The following is a 27536-nucleotide window of genomic DNA, read 5'->3' on the forward strand; positions in this document are numbered from 1 at the left end:
GCAATAACTGTGTTTAATAGGATTTTTTAAATGACTACCTCATCTCTGTAACCCACACATACAGATAATTCTAAGGTCCCTCAGTCGAGCAGTGAATTTCAAACACAGATTCAACAACAACAAAGACCAGGGTGGTTTTCCAATGTCTCGCAAAGACGTAGATAAGTAATTACACTTTGGATGGTGTATCAATGTCACTACAGTGACACCAGTCACTACAAAGATACAGGTGTCCTTCCTAACTCAGTTAATGGAGAGGAAGGAAACCGCTCAGGGATTTCACCATGAGGCCAATGGTGACTTTAAAACAGTTAGAGTTTAATGGCTGTGACAGGAAAACTGAGGATGGATCAACAACATTGTAGTTACTCCACAATACTAACCTAAATGACAGAGTGAAATGAAGTCTGTATAGTATTTAAAAAAAATACAAAACATGCATCCTGTTTGCAACAAGGCACTAAAGTAAAACTGCAAAAACATTTGCAAAGAAATTAACTTGATGTCCATAAATACAAAGCGTTATGTTTGAGGCAAATCCAACACAACACATCACTGAGTACCACTCTTCATATTTTAAAGCATGGTGCTGGCGTCATTATGTTATGGGTATGCTTGTCATCGTCAAGGACTGGAGTTTTTTTGTATAAAAAGAAACGGAATAGAGCTAAGCAAGCACAGGCAAAATCCTACAGGAAACATGGTTCAGTCTGCTTTCAACAGACACTGGAGACAAATTCACCTTTCAGCAGGACAATAACCTAAAACACACTGGAGTTGCTTACCAAGACGACATTGAATGTTCCTGAGTGGCCTAGTTACAGTTTTGACTTAAATCAGCTTGAAAATTTAAGGCAAGACCTGAAAATAGCTATCTAGCTATGAGCAACAAACAACTTGCGATGAGCTTGAGCTTGAATTTTTTAACAAATATTCTGGAATCCAGGTGTGCAAAGCTCTTATAGACTTACCCAGAAAGACTCACAGCTGTAATCACTGACATTTATGAACCCAGGGGTGTGAATACTTATTTATATTAAATATTTCATTTACACTTTCAATACATTTGCTAAATATTCTAAAAACATGTTTTCACTTTGTCATTCTGTGGGATTGTGTGTAGATGGATCAAATGTTTATTTTTATTTTTTTAACCTATTTTGAATTCAGCTCTAACACAACGAAATGTGGAATAAGTCAAGGGGTATGAATACTTTCTGAAGGCTTTGTACATGTGTGAATGAACGGTACCCAGACCGCCACAGGCCCTCAGGTAATTTTTACCATAACCAGCGCCATACATGCTTTTCTCTATTCTCTAGTAATTTAACACACTACAGTACTTACAGGCAGGTGTACAGCACATTCGGAAAGCGTCCATATCCATTGACTTATCCATTGACTTATTCCCCCAAGCCATAAGACTCCAGAACATCTAACCAAATGGCTACCCAGACTATTTGCATTGCCCCCCCCCCATCCTCTTTTACACTGCTGCTACTCTCTGTCATTTTAATAACTCTACCTACATGTACATATTACCTCGACTAACCGGTGCCCCCACACATTGACTCTGTACCGGTACCCCCTGTGTATAGTCTCACTATTGTTATTTTACTGCTGCTCTTTAATTACTTGTTCCTTTTATTTCTTATTCTTATTTGTATTTTTTAAACTGCATTGTTGGTTAGGGGATCGTAAGTAAGCATTTCACTGTAAGGTCTACACCTGTTGTATTCGGCACATGTGACTAATAACATTTGATTTTATGGTGTTAGATGGGTGATGAGCTGTGCCTGGTTTTCTCCAGACATTGCGCTTTGCATTCAGGACAAATAGTAACATTTTTGTCTCATCAGACAACAACATTTTTTGCCTTATGATCTTAGAGTTTTTTTTACGTGCCTTTTTACAAACTCCAGGCGTGCTGTAATGTGCCTTCTTCTCAGGAGTGGCTTCCATCTGTCCACCCTAAAATGTAAAACATGTCAAAGGTGCATCTGTGTGTGCAAATTTGAGATTTTTGGTTACTGTTTGTGCAAATTTGAGATACACTGTTCCAATCAAGTTGTAGTGACATCAAGGATGATCAAAGAAAATTGGATGCACCTGAGCTCAATTTGGAGTGTCATAGCAAAGGGATGTGAATAGTTATGTAAATAAGATATTTCTCTATTTCATTAGCACATTATTATTATTAGTATTTTTTTAAATAAAAATGTGTTTTCACTTTTTCATTATGGGTTATTGTGTGTAGATGGGTGAAAAAAAAAGATTTCAGGCTGAAACACAACAAAATGTGGAATGAGTCAAGCAGTATGAATACTTTCTGAAGGCTCTGTACACTCCACTGAGGTGACTGTCTTCTGTAGGTTACTGTGGACTGGAGCACCAGCAGCAAACATCGCAGCAGTTCTCTTGTAAAAAACAACTTTGAAAGAAACGCAGTTAAAAACCTCAAGTTCATACTGCTCTGGGAATTGATTCAAAAAAAATCCTCAGGCATTCTTCCTCTCCCCTTCCCTCTCTCTCCACCATTCCCTCTCTCTCTCTCCACCATTCCCTCCCTCTCTCTCTCCACCATTCCCTCCCTCTCTCTCTCTCCACCATTCCCTCCCTCTCTCTCTCTCCACCATTCCCTCCCTCTCTCTCCACCATTCCCTCCCTCTCTCTCCACCATTCGCCCCCTCCCTCCCTCTCCACCATTCCCTCCCTCTCCACCATTCCCTCCCTCCCTCCCTCTCCATCATTCCCTCCCTCCCTCCCTCCCTCCCTCTCCACCATTCCCTCCCTCCCTCTCCACCATTCCCTCCCTCCCTACCATTCCCTCCCTCTCTCTCCACCATTCCCTCCCTCTCTCTCCACCATTAACTCTCTCTCTCTCCACCATTCCCTCCCTCTCTCTCTCCACCATTCCCTCCCTCTCTCTCTCTCCACCATTCCCTCCCTCTCTCTCTCCACCATTCCCTCCCTCTCTCTCTCCACCATTCCCTCCCTCTCTCTCCACCATTCACTCCCTCTCTCTCCACCATTCGCTCCCTCCCTCCCTCTCCACCATTCCCTCCCTCTCCACCATTCCCTCCCTCCCTCCCTCTCCACCATTCCCTCCCTCCCTCCCTCTCCACCATTCCCTCCCTCCCTCCCTCTCCACCATTCCCTCTCTTGCCAAAGCCCCCATTATGGGATAAAGGTTACTAACAGTTACTATGGTGGTGGCAGAAGCGTTTATTCCCCTTGAAAGCATCCAACGTTCGCAGCAGAAATCGGTCACAGGTGTGTGGACCTTAATCTGAAGGCAATAATGGTCCTGCACTGGGGAGAGGTCACTGAGGAAGAGGAACTCGAACCTGTTCCTATTGAAGCCCCAGACAGAATTGGCTCTCTCCACTCCCATTAATTTCAGTCTGAGAGTGTGCTAAAGCTATTAGACAGCGTCGGAGATCCTATAGCCTTCAGCCCAGTAAGGGGAGAGGATAATTCCTTCATTTTTCTTCTTCTTCCTTCTTCTTCTTCTTCTTTTGAGTGATGAATTGAAACCTGATTGGGTGGGGGGGTGGGGGTTTAATTGGGCATTGTCACATTATAGAATGCACTCTAGAATGGACCTCACAAAAGGAATTACTTGGCTGCTGGATATCAGGGTAGATTCTACCACCTGCTAGAATGGAACATGAATATAGGAGATTAGAACCATTGAAGTTTCACAACTGGCCTATCCACTACAGACACTTCACATTTCATCTGTAGATATCGGTTTGCATTTGAGACTTTTGAAAAATGAAATACAACATGTGCATTGTGGGAAGAGGGAAACCATAGCACAGAGACCAACATGGCTAGATTAAAGGTTTCTAGCAGCATGAGGTAGCCACATTATCCATTAGAGTCCACCCAAAACGTTGCGTGGCAAATTCCGACTGGAACAAAGATGGAGATTGCAGATGCAGAGGCCTTTTTGACTGTTCAAGGACATCTGGGCCGGGCTACTAGAGCAGATTCTGCTCTCACTGTTCATCTAATGGCATTAGGGCTGTGACGGTCATGGAATTATGGAGGACAGTATTTGACCAGCCAAATGACCACGGTCTCCATAATAACCGTTGAATAGCAATTATTATTATTTAATTTCTTACGCACATTTTCTCCTCTCCTCGTGTGTGTGTGTATTGGTGCATGCATGCACGTGCATGTCTATGTATTGGTGTGTGCGTGCGTGCGTGCGTGCGTGCAAATAAAATGTTACTGGTTGTGTACTCATTTTGCAGATGTTATCATGCTTATTAGAGGTCGACCGATTAATCGGAATGGCCGGTATTTTTGGACACCGATTTGGCCGATTTGTTTTTTATTGTTGTTTTTTTTACACCTTTATTTAATCTTTATTTAACTAGGCAAGTCAGTTAAGAACACATTCTTATTTTCAATGACGGCCTAGGAACGGTGGGTTAACTGCCTCGTTCAGGGGCAGAACGACAGATTTTTACCTTGTCAGCTCGGGGGATTCAATCTTGCAACCTTACAGTTAACTAGTCCAACGCTCTAACCACCTGATTACATTGGACTCCACGAGGAGCCTGCCTGTTACGCGAATGCAGTAGAATCCAAGGTAAGTTGCTAGCTAGCATTAATCTTATAAAAAACAATCAATGAATCAATCATAATCACTAGTTAACTACACATGGTTGATGATATTACTAGTTTATCTAGCGTGTCATGCGTTGCATATAATCGATGCGGTGCGTATCGTTGCTCCAACGTGTACCTAACCATAAACATCAATGCCTTTCTTAAAATCAATACACAGAAGTATATATTTTTAAAACTGCATATTTAGCTAAAAGAAATCCAGGTTATCAGGCAATATCAACCAGGTGAAATTGTGTCACTTCTCTTGCGTTCATTGCACGCAGAGTCAGGGTATATGCAACGGTTTGGGCCACCTGGCTCGTTGCGAACTAATTTGCCAGAATTTCACGTAATTAGGACTTAACATTGAAGGTTGTGCAATGTAACAGGAATATTTAGACTTATGGATGCCACCCGTTAGATAAAATACGGAACGGTACCGTATTTCACTGAAAGAATAAACGTCTTGTTTTCGAGATGATAGTTTCCGGATTCGACTATATTGACCTAAGGCTCGTATTTCTGTGTGTTATTATGTTATAACCAAGTCTATGATTTGATAGATCAGTCTGACTGAGCGGTGGTAGGCAGCACCAGGCTCGTAAGCATTCATTCAAACAGCACTTTCCTGCATTTTGCCAGAAGCTCTTCGCTGTGCTTCAAGCCTATCAACTCCCGAGATTAGGCTGGTGTAACCGATGTGAAATGGCTAGCTAGTTAGCGGGGTGCGCACTAATAGCGTTTCAAACGTCACTCGCTCTGAGACTTGGAGTAGTTATTCCCCTTGCTCTGCATGGGTAACGCTGCTTCGAGGGTGGCTGTTGTCGTTGTGTTCCTGGTTCGAGCCCAGGTAGGAGCGAGGAGAGGGATGGAAGCTATACTGTTACACTGGCAATACTAAAGTGCCTATAAGAACATCCAATAGTCAAAGGTTAATGATATACAAATGGTATAGAGAGAAATAGTCCTATAATTCCTATAATAACTACAACCTAAAACTTCTTACCTGGGAATATTGAAGACTCATGTTAAAAGGAACCACCAGCTTTCATATGTTCTCATGTTCTGAGCAAGGAACTTAAACGTTAGCTTTCTTACATGGCACATATTGCACTTTTACTTTCTTCTCCAACACTTTGTTTTTGCATTATTTAAACCAAATTGAACATGTTTAATTATTTATTTGAGGCTAAATTGATTTTATTGATGTATTATATTAAGTTAAAATAAGTGTTCATTCAGTATTGTTTTAATTGTCATTATTACAAATTAAAATATAAAAAAATTGGCCGATTAATCGGTATCGGCTCTTTTTGGTCCTCCAATAATCGGTATCGGCGTTGAAAAACTTCAACAGTACAGTAATACCTAACAATACACACAAATCCCAAAAATAGAAATATAGAATAATTAGAACAAGCAAAGTCAGAGTCCGGAATATAAATAGACTGTATATGTATAGGAAGGTGTGTATAGACATTATGGACAGTATATGTCATTATGGACAGTATATGAATAGAAAAGGTGTGTACAGCAGTAGTTATATAGGATTAGCCTTGACTAGAATACAGTATATACATATGAAGTGAGTAAAACAGTATGTAAACATTATTAAAAATGACCAGTGTTCAAATACTATGTACATAGGGTCTCTAAGGTGCAGGATAGAGTACCGGGTGGTAGCTAGCTAGTAACAGTGACTAATGTTCAGGGCAGGGCACTGGGTGGAGGCTGGCTAATGGTGACTATTTAACAGTCTGATGGCCTGGAGGAAGAAGCTGTTTTTCAGTCTCTAAGCTTTGGTAGTGGGGTGAAGAGGTCGTGGCTCGGGTGGCTGAGGTCCTTGATGATCTTCTCGGCCTTCCTGTGACAGAACCCTGCGGTTGCGGACGGTGCAGTTGCCGTACCAGGCGGCGATACAGCCCGACAGGATGCTCTCATTGTGCATCTGTAGAAGTTCCTGAGGGTCTTAGGGGCCAAACTGAATTTCTTCAGCCTCCATATCTAGCAGTTCGTGTTCACCAGATAGGGGTCAGTCCCCATATGTCAAATATTCCTCTCCAATGCAGGACAAACAAGACAGCTGGATATGGAGGATCAACAGCTGTGTTCTCATGGGAGAAAAAAATAACGAGCTGAAGAGACGCAGAGGGATGGAGGTGAAGAGACGCAGAGGGATGGAGATGATCAATAAGCCATCCAGTGATGCCAATAAATATATCAATATGATCACTGTTCCTAGTATGATGAGGCAGCTGTAATGAAGACCTTCCTTGGTTTATCCATCAAAATACATTCGATCCTAACAGAGATATTTTCACTTTAATGGTTTAAAAGAGACAAGTAATGTGAAAGCCAAAATCAATAATCCATCAATTAACAAATATTGAAATAAAGCTGTGTGTGTGTGTGTGTGTGTGTGTGTGTGTGTGTGTGTGTGTGTGTGTGTGTGTGTGTGTGTGTGTGTGTGTGTGTGTGTGTATTGTAGTTTTACAAAGAGCACTAAATGAATGTCAGCCATCTCCCTTCTAAAGGAGAAATAATACCTAGCGTATAGGCCTAGCTCGATAACACTGGGATATTTTATAGTAGATGACTGTTTTACATTTAATGGTCAAAGTGTGTCTTTCCTTTATTAGATCGCATATTAACCATCATGAAAACACACTTATAAGGTTGAATTGCTCTGGAGTAGCAGTGGGAGCTGAGAAAAAGCAGTTTATACTGACCACACACGGACAATAACACCATGATGTTGTTTACCAACGTTAAACTCAGGAAGGCTGGTCTGAATGGCTCGTCACTTTTAATTCATTTTAGTAAACCCACTATAACTCACATCGCTTCCTATCTTAGCTCATCAGCATAGCAGGTATTTATAGGGAAGTCATTATAATGTTACCTTATCAGCATAGCAGGTATTTATATGGTAGTTATTATAATGTTACCTCATCAGCATAGCAGGTATTTATAGGGTAGTGTCATGATGTTACCTCATCAGCATAGCAGGTATTTATAGGGTAGTCATTATAATGTTACCTCATCAGCATAGCAGGTATTTATAGGGTAGTGTCATAATGTTACCTCATTAGCATAGCAGGTATTTATAGGGTAGTCATTATAATGTTACCTCATCAGCATAGCAGGTATTTATAGGGTAGTGTCATAATGTTACCTCATTAGCATAGCAGGTATTTATAGGGCAGTCATTATAATGTTACCTCATCAGCATAGCAGGTATTTATAGGGTAGTGTCATAATGTTACCTCATTAGCATAGCGTCACGTCTCTCCTCCTCCTCTACCATTAGTAAGTGTGAGCAATGTCCTTCACCTATTAACCTCAGCCAATGAGCATGGCAATTCCACCACGCTTGCTGATTAACCTATGGGCTCACTTGTGCAATAAACACTTTCATTTCTTTCAAACGATGGGCGTAAATCTGTGGGAGTAGAAACAATCTGATGACCTTTCACCTCCAGCAGGGGGGGGGGGGGTGATTAGTGTTCGTAAGCAGAATGTAATGCTTATTTTGCACATATCCATGGTTGGTAAGTCACCTCTCAGGACTCAATGTCTTTATAATCTACATCTAGACGGGATGGGCTAGTGATCATATGACCTACAGATACAGTCTTGCCAACATAAAGCATATGAATTCAATAAACCGCTTGTGAAATCAATGTGGTACAAACATGTCAATTTACAATACTGATCATCTATATAGCTACAATCCTTGGGCTGAAGATGAGGATAACATTATTAAATAACTTTAATGCTGCATTGCATTTGATGTACAGTATATTTATTGAATCACTGCAGTGTAAGGCCTACATGATTGTATACATTAAAGCCATATGCAGCCCAGCCAAAACAGATGCCTGTAAAAGCACTTTAAAAGGCGACGTATTGTATAGTTTAACAGATTCCTGGGTAATGACCTCAAACCAAAGATCCCTGGGTAATGACCTCAAACCAACAATTGCTGGGGAATGACCTCAAACCAAAGATTCCCGGGGAATGACCTCAAACCAAAGATTCCCGGGGAATGACCTCAAACCAAAGATTCCCGGGGAATGACCTCAAACCAAAGATTCCCGGGGAATGACCTCAAACCAACAATTGCTGGGGAATGACCTCAAACCAAAGATCCCTGGGTAATGACCTCAAACCAAAGATCCCTGGGTAATGACCTCAAACCAAAGATTCCCGGGGAATGACCTCAAACCAACAATTGCTGGGGAATGACCTCAAACCAAAGATCCCTGGGTAATGACCTCAAACCAAAGATCCCTGGGTAATGACCTCAAACCAACAATTGCTGGGGAATGACCTCAAACCAAAGATTCCTGGGTAATGACCTCAAACCAAAGATCCCTGGGTAATGACCTCAAACCAAAGATCCCTGGGTAATGACCTCAAACCAAAGATCCTTGAGGAATGACTGCAATCAATCAAACACCGATCCTACAATACTCCCTGACTACTGGTAGAAAGAAGTTGAACTTTCGCACCCAACGACACACACACACACACACACACACACACACACACACACACACACACACACACACACACACACACACACACACACACACACACACACACACACACACACAATGTGAAATGGCTAGCTATTTAGCAGTCGTGGTTATGCTACTTCATGAGCGTGGATGTGTTCTGAGGGCCCCTGTGTTCTGAGGGTCCCTGTGTTCTGAGGGTCCCTGTGTTCTGAGGGTCCCTGTGTTCTGAGGGCCCCTGTGTTCTGAGGGTCCCTGTGTTCTGAGGGTCCCTGTGTTCTGAGGGTCCCTGTGTTCTGAGGGTCCCTGTGTTCTGAGGGTCATCCAGTAAGGGACAGTGACAGGAATGGAAGATACACTGTTACACACACACACACACACACACCCTATCAATGCATCCATCCACCCACCACACACACACAGTTTGACTTACCTGACGTGGGGCACGTCAATGCTGGATGACACCACCTTGCGTTTCTGCTCCAGCAGGGAAACAGAGCGGGTGTGGTCCCTCTCTGGACCCTCAAGGGGGCACCCCGTCCTCCTTCCGTCTGCTCCCCGCTCCCCCTTCAACGCCTCTGGGCTCAGGGAGTTGGCCTCCCCCTTCTGGGGCTCCATGGTCTGGCTCTGCAGAGGAGCCCCGTTCCCTCGGCCGTTCCAGGAGCTCTGCTGCAGAGGGATAACGGTATGACTGGGTTACTACAGAGACATGTACAGTAGGCTAACTAGTAAAGACTGGGACTCTGGGAGGCTAAAAATGTAAGGTGATGTGTATTGTAAAGATCACCTGACATTTTAGCCACCCAGTCCCTGCTTTTCATTGGATAGGCATATAGTGGTCTATGTGCCATTTGGTACAGCATTACCCACAATGCAGTGCACACACTCATTCTAGCTAATATTCACACTTCCAGACAGTTTTGTAGTGTTGCTAGTGTTGAGCTGACAACAACAGGATGTACGTTAAGGAGTGTTTCACTTTTAAAATGTGGGATTTATTTTTTGTGCTTCCACAGACATCCCCCGCGCATCCCGCAAAGGCGGAGGTGTTGCTAGCATATACGCTAGCAAATTTCAATTTATATAAAAAATAAAAAAAATGACTGCATTTGTCTTTTGAGCTTCTAGTAATGAAATCTATGCAGCCTACTCAATCACTTTTATAGCTACTGTTTACAGGCCTCCTGGGTCGTATACAGCGTTCCTCACTGAGTTCCCTGACTTCCTATCGGACCTTGTAGTCATAGCAGATAATATTCTAATTTTTGGTGACTTTAATATTCACATGGAAAAGTCCACAGACCCTCTCCAAAAGACTTTTGGAGCCATCATCGACTCAGTGGGATTTGTCCAACATGTCTCATGACCTACTCACTGCCACAGTCATACTCTGGACCTAGTTTTGTCGCGTGGAATAAATATTGTGGATCTTAATATTTTTCCTCATAATCCTGGACTATCGGACCACCATTTTATTACGTTTGCAATCGCAACAAATAATCTGCTCAGATCCCGACCAAGGATCATCAAAAGCCATGCTATAAATTCACGGACAACCCAAAGATTCCTAGATGCCCTTCCAGACTCCCTCCACCTACCCAAGGACATTAGAGTACAAAAATCAGTTAACCACCTAACTGAGGAACTCAATTTAACCTTGCGTAATACCCTAGATGTAGTCGCACCACTAAAAACAAAAAAACATTTGTCATTATAAACTAGCTCCCTGGTATACAGAAAATGCAGAGCCATGAAGCAAGCTTCCAGAAAATTGGAACGTAAATGTCACTACACCAAACTGGAAGTCTTCCAATTAGCATGGAAAGACAGTACAGTGCAGTATTGAAGAGCCCTCACTGCTGCTCGATCATCCTATTTTTCCAACTTAATTGAGGAGAATAAGAACAATCAAAAATGTGTTTTAGATACTGTCGCAAAGCTAAGTAAAAAAGCAGCATTCCCCAAGAGAGGATGGCTTTCACTTCGGCAGTGATAAATTAATTAACTTCTTTGACGAAAAGATCATGACTCCTCCATAAACCTGTGTATTTCTCCACAGCTCAGTTGTCCTGGGTCTGCACAACACTGCCAGGACCTATGATCAAAATAGACACTCAAGTTTTTTAATACTATATCTCTTGACACATTGATGAAAATAGTCATGGCCTCTAAACCTTCAAGCTGCATACTGGACCCTATTCCAACTAAAATACTGAAAGAGCTACTTCCTGTGCTTGGCCCTCCTTTGTTGAACATAATAAATGCCTCCCTATCCACCGGATGTGTACCAAACTCACTAAAAGTGGCAGTGGCACTCTTGAAAAAGCCAAACCTTGACCAAGAAAATATAAAAAACTGCACTCGTGAAGGTGGTAAATTACCTTTAAATGGCGTCAGACCAAGGCTCTGCACCTGTCCTCGTGTTCCTTTGTGCTGCTTTTGTTACCATCGATCACCATATTCTTTTGGAGAGATTGGAAACCCAAATCGGTCTACACGGACAAGTTCTGGCCTGGTTTAGATCTTATCTGTCGGAAAGATATCAGTTTGTCTCTATGGATGGTTTGTCTTCTGACAAATCAACTGTAAGTTTCGGTGTTCCTCAAGGATCCGTTTTTGGACCACTATTGTTTTCACTATATATTTTACCTCTTGGTGATGTCATTCGGAAACATAATGTTAACTTAATGTTAACTCAGAGCAGCTCACAGATCACTGCACCTGTACATAGCCCATCTGTAAACAGCCCATCTATCTACCTACCTCATCCCCATACTGTATTTATTTATTTATCTTGCTCCTTTGCACCCCAGTATCTCTACTTGCACATTCATCTTCTGCACATCTACCAGTCCAGTGTTTAATTGCTATATTGTAATTACTTTGCCACCATGGCCTATTTATTGCCTTAACTTACCTCATTTGCACTCACTGTATATAGACATTTTGTTTTCTTTTGTTCTACTGTATTATTGACAGTATGTTTTGTTTATTCCATGTGTAACTCTGTTGTTGTATGTGTCGAATTGCTATGCTTTATCTTGGCCAGGTCGCAGTTGCAAATGAGAACTTGTTCTCAACTAGTCTACCTGGTTAAATAAAGGTGAAATAAAAATTTAAAAAATTTAAAAAAATCACTGCTTTGCGGACGATACACAGCTGTACATTTCAATGAAACATGGTGAAGCCCCAAAATGTCCCTCCCTGGAAGCCTGTGTTTCAGACATAAGGAAGTGGATGGCGGAAAATGTTTTACTTTTAAACTCAGACAAAACAGAGATGCTTGTTCTAGGTCCCAAGATACAAAGGTATCTTCTGTCGGATCTGACAATTAATCTTGATGGTTGTACAGTCGTCATAAATAAAACTGCGAAGGACCTCAGCGTCACTCTGGACCCTGATCTCTCTTTTGACGAACAGATCAAGACTGTTTCAAGGACAGCTTTTTTCCATCTACGTAACATTGCAAAAATCAGAAACTTTCTGTCCAAAAATGATGCAGAAAAATTTATGATTTTGTCACTTCTAGATTAGACTACTGCAATGCTCTACTCTCCGGCTACCCGGATAAAGCACTAAATAAACTTCCGTTATGCTAAACACGGCTGCTAGAATCCTGACTAGAACCAAAACATTTGATCATATTACTCCAGTGCTAGCCTCTCTACATTGGCTTCCTGTTAAGGCTTGGGCTGATTTCAAGGTTGTACTGCTAACCTACAAAGCATTACATGGGCTTGCTCCTACCTATCTCTCTGATTTGGTCCTGCCGTACATACCTACACGTACGTTACGATCACAAGACGCAGGCCTCCTAATTGTCCCTAGAATTTCTAAGCAAACAGCTGGAGGCAGGGCTTTCTCCTTTAGAGGTACATTTTTATGGAATGGTCTGCCTATCCATGTGAGAGACACAGACTCGGTCTCAACCTTTAAGTCTTTATTGAAGACTCATCTCTTCAGTACGTCCTATGATTGAGTGTAGTCTGGCCCAGGGGTGTGAAGGTGAACGGAAAGGCACTGGAGTGACAAACCGCCCTTACTGTCTCTGCCTGGCCAGTTCCCCTCTCTCCACTGGGATGTTCTGCCCTTACCCTATTACAGGGGCTGAGTCACCGGCTTACTGGTGCTCTTCCATGCCGTCCCTAGGAGTGGTGCATCACTTGAGTGGGTTGAGTCACTGACGTGATCTTCCTGTCCGGGTTGGCGCCCCCCTCAGGTTCATGCCGTGGGGGAGATCTTCGTGGGCTATACTCGGCCTTGTCTCAGGGTAGTAAGTTGGCGTTCTGAAGAAATCCCTCTAGTGGTGTGAGGGCTGTGCTTTGGAAAAGTGGGTGGGATTATATCCTGCCTGGTTGGCCCTGTCCGGGGGTATCATCGAACGGGGCCAGTGTCTCCCGACTACTCCTGTCTCAGCCTGCAGTATCTATGCTGCAATAGTTTATGTGTCGGGGGACTAGGATCAGTCTGTTATATTTGGAGTATTTATCCGGTGTCCTGTGTGAATTTAAGTATGCTCCCTCTAACCTTCTGTCTCTTCCCTCGGAAGACCTGAGCCCTAGGACCATGCCTCGGGACTACCTGGCCTGATGACTCCATGCTGTCTCCAGTCCACCCCAGTCCACCTGCTGCTGCTGCAGTTTCAACTGTTCTGCCTGCGGCTATGGAACCCTGACCTGTTCACCGGACGTGCTACCTTGTCCCGGACCTGCTGCCTTCGACTCTCTCTCTTTACCACACCTGCTGTCTCTAACTCTGAATGATCGGTTGTGAAAAGCCAACTGACATTTACTCCTGAGGTGCTGACCTGTTGCACCCTCTACAACCACTGTGATTATTATTATTTGACCCAGCTGGTCATCTATGAACATTTGAACATCTTGGCCATGTACTGTTATAATCTCCACCCGGCACAGCCAGAAGAGGACTGGCCACCCCTCAGAGCATGGTTCCTCTCTAGGTTTCTTCCTAGGTTCCTGCCTTTTTAGGGAGTTTTTCCAAGTCAGTCCGCTTCGTTTGTGTGAAGGTGGCTGCTCTAGCTGACTGACTGGCTAGTGCAGTGATCCAGTGGTGATGACAGGTCATTTGTTTTGCATAAGAAAGCATCTCCCTTGACATTCTGGAAACAACTTCCCGCAGTAACAATAATGTGAGGCGAAGCAAAATGCAGCACTTCCACTTGCTACTAAACAACTCAGCTGGGCACAGCAATAGTGTGTATACACACACACACACACACACACACACACACACACACACACACACACACACACACACACACACTTGTCTTTGTGCGGCTGTTAGTAAAGACATCAACACACACCATGCAGAGGGTTGAAGGAGAGGCCAGGAAGAGAGGCCAAGATGAGAGGCCAAGAAGAGAGGCCAAGAAGAGAGGCCAAGAAGAGAGGCCAGGAGGAGAGGGTGAGTGCACCAGCAGAGGGTTGAAAGGACAATACGCCCATACAGCCTTACAGTGGGATCGAGATCATCATTTCCAAAACACACTGGAACACGATTATCTCTCAACTGGAGAAAACTACAGCCAACACCCAGTCAATCGAAAGCACACACACACACACACACACACACACACACACACACACACACACACACACACACACACACACACACACACACACACACACACACACACACACACACACACACACACACACACACACACACACACACACACACACACACAGCTTTGAACAGGTTTCAAATTTACTTCGATTCAGGAGGTCAAATATTAGGGATGTGCATTTTTCCCTTTCAAGACGATTGGATACGTATCTAGATACATGGGCTCCGATACGATACAGAAACGATACGTTTTAGTTTGAAACGAATTGGTGCGATTCTGCTTGATTAGAGCACGAATCGATGAGATTCATTTCAATGCGATACAATTTGATGTACTGACATTTGCTGCACAAACACATTAATTTTCCATTTAAATTCAAAACTGCTGCAGCCCGTGTGTGTGTATACATAATGTCTGTCTATGGTGTGTATACTAATGTCGGCACCTGATCTGAGCCACAAGGGAGACTAGGCATCTACCACCCCTGTACCACTATCAAATTAGGGGGGCAATGTAGCTTGTTTTCTTGTCACCACACTTTGGTTTTCAAAATCACCTGACCCACTAATTAACTTTTTTTGCAGATGAATTGTTTGCACTAGTAATTAGCAATATTTAGCATTTACAAATGAGCTATGACATAGCCAATGAATACATAGCAAAACTCTGGTTTTCACCCCCCATCTCAAAATCGAATGGTTTTGACCGTTTGGAAGTGTAGTGAGCTTCTTTTCTCCTCCTGCTTTGACCACGCGCCTCGCAAAGTGATTGCTGTCATCGTTATGAAATGACCATTCATTGTTATGAAATTCTCTCAGCCTCGTGACAAAATGTGTGGAAAGAAGAAAATTATCTTTAAAACTGCAACATTGTCTCTTAGCCTCATAACAAAATGTGTAGAATAGCATTATAAAACTGCACATTGGAGATCGGTGCCCCAGGGCCCCAAATGTGGTAGTCCGGCTCTGTATATCTAAAAATGACCATATACACTGATTAGTTTCAAGCAAAACTACAAAAACTATTGCTGATGGTGAACCTGAACAATGGAAATAAAATCCATTGTAAGCCTCGTTCAGCGGGTAGCCTATAGCCAGATGAGAGTTGTGTCTCCGGTAGCTTAGCTTACTTTCATTCCAGTAAAACACCATTTTCAACAGCGCATTGATGACAATACACTAAATGACTTGTAGATCAATGACTGTCAACACAGTTACATGCAGTTCAACACTGAAGAGGAGGACGCGTCAGTTGTCACAAAAGATGAGATGTAATTTTCAGAAGGTAGAAAGAAAGTAATATGAGCAAATCATTTCAGTGAATCTGCGATTTGTAACTTTTAAATCGATTCTCTGACAAAGCATACTACATTTGGATGGGTTTGAGGTCCGGGGACTGATGCAATCTTAAACATTTGAAATCGGCAAACGATACGTAGGCCTATCAATGAATCGTTATATATAGGTTATAAAATGTGAATTATTCTCTATAAGAACCTGGCTGAGTAGACTTCAACGGGGTGAGAAAGCATTTCTGAAAACAGGACTTGAGTCAAACAACAAGATAAAGGATCTGTATTAAGAGAAAGATGAACTGTTACCCTGACCAGTTATTTGACTAGAACCAAAACAAATCTCTAAAGCTTTCTTTCACAGCCATATGAATGATCATATTTCATGCATAGCAGGAAAATGCAGAACGAGCCAAATCGACCATAAAGTGTGAGTTGAGTTGCATGTGTCATAAGAGTTTTGTGTGGGGTTATTGTGTCTTGCAGCTCTTAAATTCAGTAGATGAATAATGTAAGTTATTTAACAAGCGCACACACACACACACACACACACACACACACACACACACACACACACACACACACACACACACACACACACACACACACACACACACACACACACACACACACACACACACACCCCTTTAGTAGGCCAAAGGTAAAGATGATTTTATGCATCATAAATTGTCAATAGCTCAGGAGTTATGGTATACTTGGTTTCATCCTAATGGGATTTATTCAACTCATGTGCTGTATTGTTCACACAGAGATATTTTATCACATGTATTCAGATTAAACTTTCATCAAATAGCCCATAGGCCTACAGTGCTATTCCAGGATTTAAATCTTGGAAAAAGCTATATTTGTAGAATACAGTAGATTTACATGGATAAGGTTAGGGACAGGCTGTGTGTACATAGAGTCAACAATTTACCTAATGGAGGGCTTTGCTCCAAGGTAAAGACCAAAAAATACTTGCTTACATAGCAAGCCAGAGCATTCAATATTATTACAGTATGCTATGTTACTACATGTTACTACTATGTTACTACAGCTGAACCACCGTAGCCTAAACACAACACGGATCAGGGGAAACGATCAGGACCACAGTAACTATGCAGTAATTGATTGGTTTAAAACACTCAATGTGTCTGGTGCTGTAGCCTAGTGAACCGTGTTGATCTCATTCTCTGAATCATCACTTCACTGCGGCTTACGACACCCAAATGCAACAACAGTCAGTCAGGACACTGATAAGTCCATCTCTATAGACCACCAACACAAACACAGCAGTCAGTCAGGACACTGATAAGCCCATCTCTATAGACCACCAACACAAACACAGCAGTCAGTCAGGACACTGATAAGTCCATCTCTAAAGATCACCAACACAAACGTAGCAGTCAGTCAGGACACTGATAAGTCCATCTCTAAAGACCACCAACACAAACGTAGCAGTCAGTCAGGACACTGATAAGTCCATCTCTAAAGACCACCAACACAAACGCAGCAGTCAGTCAGGACACTGATAAGTCCATCTCTAAAGACCACCAACACAAACACAGCAGTCAGTCAGGACACTGATCAGTCCATCTCTATAGACCACCAACACAAACACAGCAGTCAGTCAGGACACTGATAAGTCCATCTCTAAAGACCACCAATACAAATGCAGCAGTCAGTCAGGACACTGATAAGTCCATCTCTAAAGACCAACACAGCCCTCCTCTGGCAGCGCTCTAAACAAAAACGACGTGTGTTGATCCATATCTAAAAGGAAGGAGGGGGAGGCCTTGCCTTGGCTACACTGCCTGGTGAATGCTTTTGGCAGAGCAACACGCCGCACGTCAACCGAACCAGCCTCACTCTCTCTTGCATCTGATTAGCATCCATCATGAACTAATCTAAACTTGGCCCCGTGTGACATGCAGGCAAACGGTGGCAAACCAACCAACGAGGAGCAGACTGCTGGTGAACAAAGAGAGTCAGTGACTCCAGCCCAACAGCTTCAGTTAGGGTCTGATATTAATCAACAACGTCATACGTCTTTGTCTCCACCCATAATGGCACTTGGTCGTCAACACCAAATCTTCCTCCCTCACAACAACAACTGGCATTCTCCCACCTCCCCTCCTCCTCCCTCCCTCACAACAACAACTGGCATTCTCCCACCTCCCCTCCTCCTCCCTCCCTCACAACAAGTGGCATTCTCCCACCTCCCCTCCTCCTCCCTCCCTCACAACAACAACTGGCATTCTCCCACCTCCCCTCCTCCTCCCTCCCTCACAACAACAACTGGCATTCTCCCACCTCCCCTCCTCCTCCCTCCCTCACAACAAGTGGCATTCTCCCACCTCCCCTCCTCCTCCCTCCCTCACAACAAGTGGCATTCTCCCACCTCCCCTCCTCCTCCCTCCCTCACAACAACAACTGGCATTCTCCCACCTCCCCTCCTCCTCCCTCCCTCACAACAAGTGGCATTCTCCCACCTCCCCTCCTCCTCCCTCCCTCACAACAACAAGTGGCATTCTCCCACCTCCCCTCCTCCTCCCTCCCTCACAACAACGTGGCATTCTCCCACCTCCCCTCCTCCTCCCTCCCTCACAACAACGTGGCATTCTCCCACCTCCCCTCCTCCTCCCTCCCTCACAACAACGTGGCATTCTCCCACCTCCCCTCCTCCTCCTCCCTCACAACAACGTGGCATTCTCCCACCTCCCCTCCTCCTCCCTCCCTCACAACAACAACTGGCATTCTCCCACCGCCCCTCCTCCTCCCTCCATCCATCCATCCCCTCCCTCACAACAACTGGCATTCTCCCACCTCCCCTCCTCCTCCCTCCCTCACAACAACAACTGGCATTCTCCCACCTCCCCTCCTCCTCCCTCCCTCCATCCATCCCCTCCCTCACAACAACGTGGCATTCTCCCACCTACCCTCCTCCTCCATCCATCCATCCCCCCCCTCCCTCACAACAACGTGGCATTCTCCCACCTCCCCTCCTCCTCCCTCCCTCCATCCATCCCCTCCCTCACAACAACGTGGCATTCTCCCACCTCCCCTCCTCCTCCCTCCATCCATCCATCCCCTCCCTCACAACAACGTGGCATTCTCCCACCTACCCTCCTCCTCCATCCATCCATCCCCTCCCTCACAACAACGTGGCATTCTCCCACCTCCCCTCCTCCTCCCTCCCTCCATCCATCCCCTCCCTCACAACAACGTGGCATTCTCCCACCTACCCTCCTCCTCCATCCATCCATCCCCTCCCTCACAACAACGTGGCATTCTCCCACCTACCCTCCTCCTCCCTCCATCCATCCATCCCCTCCCTCACAACAACGTGGCATTCTCCCACCTACCCTCCTCCTCCTCCTCCCTCACAACAACGTGGCATTCTCCCACCTCCCCCCCTCCCCCCCCCCCTCCATCCCCTCCCTCACAACAACGTGGCATTCTCCCACCTCCCCCCTCCATCCATCCCCTCCCTCACAACAACGTGAACAATTAGCATTCTCCCACCTACCCTCCTCCATCCATCCATCCCCTCACAACAACAAGTGTCATTCTTGGCCATGTTCTGTTATAAGCTCCACCCGGCACAGCCAGAAGAGGACTGGCCACCCCTCATAGCCTGGTTCCTCTCTAGGTTTCTTCCTAGGTTTTGGTCTTTCTAGGGAGTTTTTCCTAGCCACTGTGCTTCTACACCTGCATTGCTTTCTGTTTGGGGTTTTAGCCTGGGTTTCTGTACAGCATTTGAGATATCAGCTGATATAAGAAGGGCTATATAAATATATTTGATTTGATTCTCCCACCTCCCCTCCCTCCTCTCCTCCCTCCATCCATCCTCTCCTCCCTCCAGCCATCCCCTCCCCCCTCCAGCCATCCCCTCCTCTTTCTCTCACAACAAGTGAACAAGTGGCATTCTCCCACCTCCCCTCCTTCCTCCCTCCCTCCATCCATCCCCTCCATCAATACCCTCCTCCTTGTCTCACAACAACAAGTGAACAATTAGCATTCTCCCACCTACCCTCCTCCCTCCCACCCTCATCCATCCATCCATCCCCTCCTCCCTCCCACCCTCATCCATCCATCCATCCCCTCCCTCCATCCATCCCCTCCTCTCACAACAACAAGTGAACAATTGCCATTCTTCCACCCCCCCCTCCTCCATCCATCCCCTCCTCCTTCCCTCACAACAAGTCAACAAGTGGCTTTCTCCCACCTCCCCTCCTCCTCCCCAAAAGCATGGTGATTATTTGACATTCTGGGCATCTAGCCAGAGCTCCAGATTCTTCTCTGAGCCACGCTCTGTTACTACGGCTGCTACAGCAGCTGCTTTCTGGGCGATGTGACCATCTTCAGTTACACATCTCTCACACCTCCTTCCTCCCTCCTCGCCTCTGCCCCATGATTCTGTCCACATCTTGTCTTTCTACTTTATGGAGATTGACAATGTTGTGTTCGAGATCAGACTAAGACTGGAAGGGGGGGGGGGGGGGGCGAGACAGAGTCAAGACCGGAGGGGGGGTGAGACCAAGACCAGAAAACGTTTGTAGAACTAAAGTTACACTAAGAACTTTAAATTGAGCATATAGGAGAACCTATTTATTTGTTAACCGCTCAACACAGAATAGCAGCACTCCCTCAAATCATTTGAATAAAATATAAATATTTTCTTCAGTCTTGTGCAATTGTATTCTTCATACTATAAAATAATTCCACGGAATTATAAGCAAATCTTGTCTGCTAAATGAACTAGTGTAGCCCACAGCCATTTGGCATAGCCACACCAGGGCCTAACATAAGGACAACTCAGAATATGCTATTCTGAAATATACATTTTCTTCCTATCATGCTTCTTTAGACCTGTCTAAAATAAATAATGGATTTATTGTGAAGGTGTAGGCTGTTATACATGGATTTACTATACTTTTTTAAAATAGCTTTTAGGCAATGTGTGGAAGCCAGGAGATGCTAAATGTGTTTGTTAATTAACGGTCAATTACCGTGAGACAGACGGTTATTTGATTGACAATCACCGGCTGACGAAATTTCGTGACCGCCACAGCCCGAGTAAAAATGTATCTGACACATAGACAAGACAGACACTCAATATGTGGTCTGGAAACCGAGCACCACAACACTGGAGTGCCATGCTGAGGGAAGCTACCATGCTGTTAGAGAGATAATCATTCAAAAAGTGTTACATTCTGACTATAAATGGAAAGGCTATTATGAAATGTGGTTGTGCATAGCTAGGAAGCCCTGGCTATGATGTCTTGCATTTCTGTAGTTCCATTATGAAGATAGCATTATGCCTAACTACATTACTCTCTGGGCCTGTATTAGACATGTTTACATTCGGGCTATACATAATGTTTATAAAATACTTGTTTATAAAATTAAAGTGCTTGTTTATAAAATGGCAGATTAATTAGGGCCGATTTCAAGTTTTCATTATTTTTTTTTAAATCGGTAATTGGCCTTTTTGGACGCCGATTATGGCAGATTACATTGCAATCCACGAGGAAACTGCATGGCAGGCTGACCACCTGTTACGCGAGTGAAGTGTCAAAAGGACCTTGTGGCTGCAAGGAGCCAAGGTAAGTTGCTAGCTAGCATTAAACTTATCATATAAAAAACAATCAATCTTCACTAGGTTAACAAGCTTGTCCTGCGCTGCATATAATCTGTTAATTTATCATCGAATCACAGCCTAGTTCAACGTCACCAAACGGGTGATGATTTAACAAAAAAAAATAAAAAGCACAATCGTTGCACAAATGTACCTAACCACAAACATCAATGCCTTTCATAAAATTAATACACATAAGTATATATTTTTAAAGCTGCATATTTATTTAAAAGAAATTCATGTTAGCAGGCAATATTAACTAGGGAAATTGTGTACATTAGCTTACGTTCATTGCACGCAGAGTCAGGGTATATGCAACAGTTTGGGCCGCCTGGCTCGTTGCGAACTGTGTGAAGACCATTTCATCTGAACAAAGACAGTAATTAATTTGCCTGAATTTTACATAATTATGACATAACATTGAAGGTTGTGCAATGTAACAGAAATATTTAGACTTAGGGTTCAAACAGGTGCAGTTAATACAGGTAATGAGTGGAGAACAGGAGGGCTTATTAAAGAAAAACTAACAGGTCTGTGAGAGCCGGAATTCTTACTGGTTGGTAGATGATCAAATACTTATGTCATGCAATAAAATGCTAATTAATTACTTAAAAATCATACAATGTGATTTTCTGGATTTTTTGATTTCGTCTCTCACAGTTGAAGTGTACCTATGATAAAAATTACAGACCTCTACATGCTTTGTAAGTAGGAAAACCTGCAAAATCGGCAGTGTATCAAATACTTGTTCTCCCCACTGATATATATATATATTTTTTTATATATATATATATTATATATATAATCGGCATCGTCTTTTTTTTGGCCCTCCAATAATCGGCAACGACATTTGTTGGCCCTCCAATAATCGGCAACGACATGTGTTGGCCCTCCAATAATCGGCAACGACATGTGTTGGCCCTCCAATAATCGGCAACGACATGTGTTGGCCCTCCAATAATCGGCAACGACATGTGTTGGCCCTCCAATAATCGGCAACGACATGTGTTGGCCCTCCAATAATCGGCATCGACATGTGTTGGCCCTCCAATAATCGGCATCGACATGTGTTGGCCCTCCAATAATCGGCATCGACATGTGTTGGCCCTCCAATAATCGGCAACGTCATGTGTTGGCCCTCCAATAATCGGCAACGACATGTGTTGGCCCTCCAATAATCGGCAACGACATGTGTTGGCCCTCCAATAATCGGCAACGACATGTGTTGGCCCTCCAATAATCGGCAACGACATGTGTTGGCCCTCCAATAATCGGCATCGTCTTTTGTTGGCCCTCCAATAATCGTCATCGTCTTTTGTTGGTCCTCCAATAATCGGTATCGTCTTTTATTGGTCCTCCAATAATCGGCATCGTCTTTTATTGGTCCTCCAATAATCGGCATCGTCTTTTATTGGTCCTCCAATAATCGGTATCGTCTTTTATTGGTCCTCCAATAATCGGTATCGTCTTTTATTGGTCCTCCAATAATCGGTATCGTCTTTTATTGGTCCTCCAATAATCGGTATCGTCTTTTATTGGTCCTCCAATAATCGGTATCGTCTTTTATTGGTCCTCCAATAATCGGTATCGACATTTATTGGTCCTCCAATAATCGGTATCGTCTTTTATTGGTCCTCCAATAATCGGTATCGTCTTTTATTGGTCCTCCAATAATCGGTATCGTCTTTTATTGGTCCTCCAATAATCGGTATCGTCTTTTATTGGTCCTCCAATAATCGGCATCGTCTTTTATTGGTCCTCCAATAATCGGTATCGTCTTTTATTGGTCCTCCAATAATCGGTATCGTCTTTTATTGGTCCTCCAATAATCGGTATCGTCTTTTATTGGTCCTCCAATAATCGGTATCGTCTTTTATTGGTCCTCCAATAATCGGCATCGTCTTTTATTGGTCCTCCAATAATCGGCATCGTCTTTTATTGGTCCTCCAATAATCGGTATCGTCTTTTATTGGTCCTCCAATAATCGGTATCGTCTTTTATTGGTCCTCCAATAATCGGTATCGTCTTTTATTGGTCCTCCAATAATCGGTATCGTCTTTTATTGGTCCTCCAATAATCGGTATCGTCTTTTATTGGTCCTCCAATAATCGGCATCGTCTTTTATTGGTCCTCCAATAATCGGCATCGTCTTTTATTGGTCCTCCAATAATCGGTATCGTCTTTTATTGGTCCTCCAATAATCGGCATCGACATTTGTTGGCCCTCCAATAATCGGCATCGACATTTGTTGGTCCTCCAATAATCGGTATCGTCTTTTATTGGTCCTCCAATAATCGGCATCGACATTTGTTGGCCCTCCAATAATCGGCATCGACATTTGTTGGTCCTCCAATAATCGGTATCGTCTTTTATTGGTCCTCCAATAATCGGTATCGTCTTTTATTGGTCCTCCAATAATCGGTATCGGCGTTGAAAAATCATAATCGTGGCCTCTAATATGAATAGAGGCACCACGACATCTTGCATTTCTGTCGTTCCATTACGAAGATATAATTCTTGCATATGCCTGTTTTGTTCACTGTGCATTCCAGTCACTGAACATGCTTGGATCAATCCCCAAATACGTATTTATAGGCTACATTCACAATAACACAAGATACATGATATAATAATCCTGCTTGTTATCCTGAAAATGTAACAACACACACCTCTTAAATATATCACAATGCATCACAGTATATTATTTAAAAACGCAGTGTTATCCAACAGCCACATGCATTCCCCTCTCATAACAGGAGCTGTTTTCCTAGTAGTTGTTGTTCATAAGGAACCGCCAGGCAGACAGCCTCACCAGACCATCTTTGTTGTGAAACCATTAAGACACCATCAGGCTGGAACTTTCAAATGCAGGCAATTAATTCACTCTCATAACAGGAAAAAATCCACATTGATATTTAGGAAGACAACGTCCAACCCAGCGTGGCATAAAATATGACATATGCTATTTTATTCTAAATGAGTTATCCTACAATTCAACAGATTTTCAACTACTTGTTACAGAAATGTATACATTATAATTTGACATATTTCAATGCAATGACAGGTCAATATTGATGAATTGCCATTGTGTACAATCTGGGACCGGTTTATTACATCAACGCTACAGAGCGTGTGTTGTTTGCCTCGGCTACCCACCCACTAGCTAGGTCATGTAAACACTGCGCTGGCCCTATCATATTCATTCAACAGGAACCCCTTTGTCCTCCTGTATGTGAAGATAAATATGTTGACAGTCCATTGTTAACATTCAATCAGCACCATAACAGAAAAAAAAAATCACCTGGATTATTCTGGTTGTGTTACTGTCATTGAAATGGCTTGTTGCAGCGGCAGACAATGCGTGTAACACTTGTTTCACTGTAAAGTCTACACCTGGTGTAGTCCGCGCATGTGACCAATAAAATGTTATTTGATCAAATGTTCCCGCTCTATCTGTGCACGAAGCGATTAAACGCTGCAAAACACCGCTGAACAACAATAACAGCAGGCTCCCCGGCCACACACACACACACACACACACACACACACACACACACAGTCACACACACCTTCAAGCTCGATCTGAGCGGTCCTTTCGCCGTCGTTTGGTTGAAGCCCACGGCTATCTCGTCCTCTGAGAATTCTTTCAGGCTTCCGTCTTGCATTAACACCATGTAGACGTTACGCCGGGGTCCGGATAAAACGTCTCTGTTTTCCTGCTGCTTGACAGCCTGTACCACTCCTGTCAACGGAGCCCCGTCCCCTGTCGGACTCGGCGTAAACACTCGGCTCCCCAGGATCGAACGCTTTACCAAACGCCTCGTATGCATAGCGATAAATGTTTAACACCGAATTTGAAGCGGTAAATATCTATCGATGAACGTCGAATAAGCTAAAATTGATATTGTAAACATGGACATTAAAACACAACACCGAAGCGGATAGACTATACTCTGCTGCTACCACGGTTCAAAACGAATGATATACGAAAGCACTAATATGTGTAGGAAAAGCAACAAGCACCGATTAAGGAATGCATGAAAGCGAGTCATTCCCCGCCAAATAACCTCTTCAACCGACCGGCTATCGATCTTTCTTCGTTCGATCTGTTTGTTTTCCTGACTGTCCCCTCTAAACTCACGAGAAAGCACAAAAAGACGGAACAGCCAAATACTCTCGGACCGACAATGACATTTGTACAGCAATCTTTAAACCCAACAAAATGGCTTTGCCAATATACAAACAAAACGATAAATGTTGGTCTACCCGAAATATAATTCAAGTTTCACACATATTTTACACCGGTTTGCCGTCTGACAGGATGAAATTCGCTGAAATATCCGCGTAAAGTGACTCCGGATCCAGATTTGAGAAAATCCAGTTCGTAGCCGAATGCCACGAGCCAGCGTCTCTACCGGCGGAATGCTGCCTATAAACATGTGCGGTCCAGCGGCCGACTCGAGCTCCCATTGGTCCGCAGAGCACACGCCTCCACTGGGCTACGCTCCTTTTTCTGTGTCAGTTTCGCTCCAACAGAAGGTAAATGAATCCGGAAAGGATACTCCATTCAAAACAATGACGCAAGGATGGAGAGAAGAGGAGAAAAGGAGGGAGAATGTAGTGAAAATAAAAACTTAAACCAGCCAGGCTCAGTATGGCTTGTTGAGAAGCCGGTGTTACTATCTCTCTATCAACCGTTTAGCCTATCGTTTTGAAAGCAAATCTAAGCCCTGTATTATTCTGTACACTTGGCTTAGCCTACATAAAGTATTATTTTAGGAGCTATGAAAGCCATTATGTAAAAGCATTGCTCCTGGGTCTATAAGGCATCAAGTAATCAACCAAATCAATCAAATGTATTTATAAAGCCCATTTTACATCAGACGATATCACAAAGTGCTATTTTTTTATTTATTTTTTTTACCTTTATTTAACCAAGTTGAGAACAAGTTTTAATTTACAACTGCGACCTGGCCAAGATAAAGCAAAGCAGTGTGACCAGACAACAACACAGAGTTACACATGGAATAAACAAACGTACAGTCAATAACACAATAGAAAAGTCTATATACAGTGTGTGCAAATTACATTTCTATACAGAAACCCAGCCTAAAACCCCAAACAGCAAGCGATGCAGATGTAGAGGCACATCTGTTGTATTCGGCGCACGTGAGAAATAAACTTTGATTTGATTTGACTGTGGCTAGGGAAAACTCCCCTAGAGAGGGACCAGGTTATGAGGGGTGGCCAGTCCTCTTCTGGCTGTGCCGGGTGGAGCTTATAACAGAACATGGCCAAGATGTTCAAATGTTCATAGATGACCAGCAGGGTCAAATAATAATGAAGTAATTCATTTGATGATGACTTTCAGAAAAAATGGGTCAGAAATCTCTCCATCGCCATAGTCACACAAAATCAAGCAAGATTCACATTCTAGGGTGAAATGATCATAAGCCTATCCAAGTGAGCTACAACAATAATTGGTTGCACTTTATAAGGCACTGTTTCAACTGGGTAGGCTAAGAAGCCAACTAAACAGAATACCTGATATATGTGGACACCCCTTCAAATGAGTGGATTCGGCTATTTCAGCCACATCAGTTACTGACACAGCACACAGCCATGCAATCTCCTTAGACAAACGTTGGCAGTAGAATGGCCATACTGAAGAGATCAGTGACTTGCAACGTGGCACCATCATAGAATGCCACCGTTCCAACTATTTCTGCCCTGCTAGAGCAGGTCAACTGTAAGTGCTGTTATTGTGAAGTGGAAATGTCTAGGAGCAACAACGGCTCGCCGAACGAAACTGGGTTTGGCGGTTGCCAAGAGAACACTACCTGCCCGAATGCATAGTGCCAACTGTAAAAT

General features: G+C 43.6%; 1 protein-coding gene across 1 annotated transcript in view; it reads right to left on the reverse strand.

Moving 5' to 3' along the window:
• LOC120027091 (zinc finger protein 704-like) overlaps positions 1–26009 on the reverse strand; it is a 71927-nt gene extending 45918 nt beyond the window's left edge. The window contains exons 1-2 of the mRNA XM_038971930.1: positions 25118–26009; positions 9580–9815 (exon numbers count right to left, since the gene is read on the reverse strand). Of these exons, the coding sequence (XP_038827858.1) occupies positions 9580–9815; positions 25118–25495 (614 nt within the window). The 5' untranslated portion in view covers positions 25496–26009. The remainder of the gene's footprint in view (positions 1–9579; positions 9816–25117) is intronic.
• Positions 26010–27536: the final 1527 nt, after the last annotated feature.

The sequence above is a fragment of the Salvelinus namaycush genome, chromosome 32 (genome assembly GCF_016432855.1).
Source record: "Salvelinus namaycush isolate Seneca chromosome 32, SaNama_1.0, whole genome shotgun sequence".
Classification (NCBI taxonomy): Eukaryota; Metazoa; Chordata; class Actinopteri; order Salmoniformes; family Salmonidae; genus Salvelinus; species Salvelinus namaycush.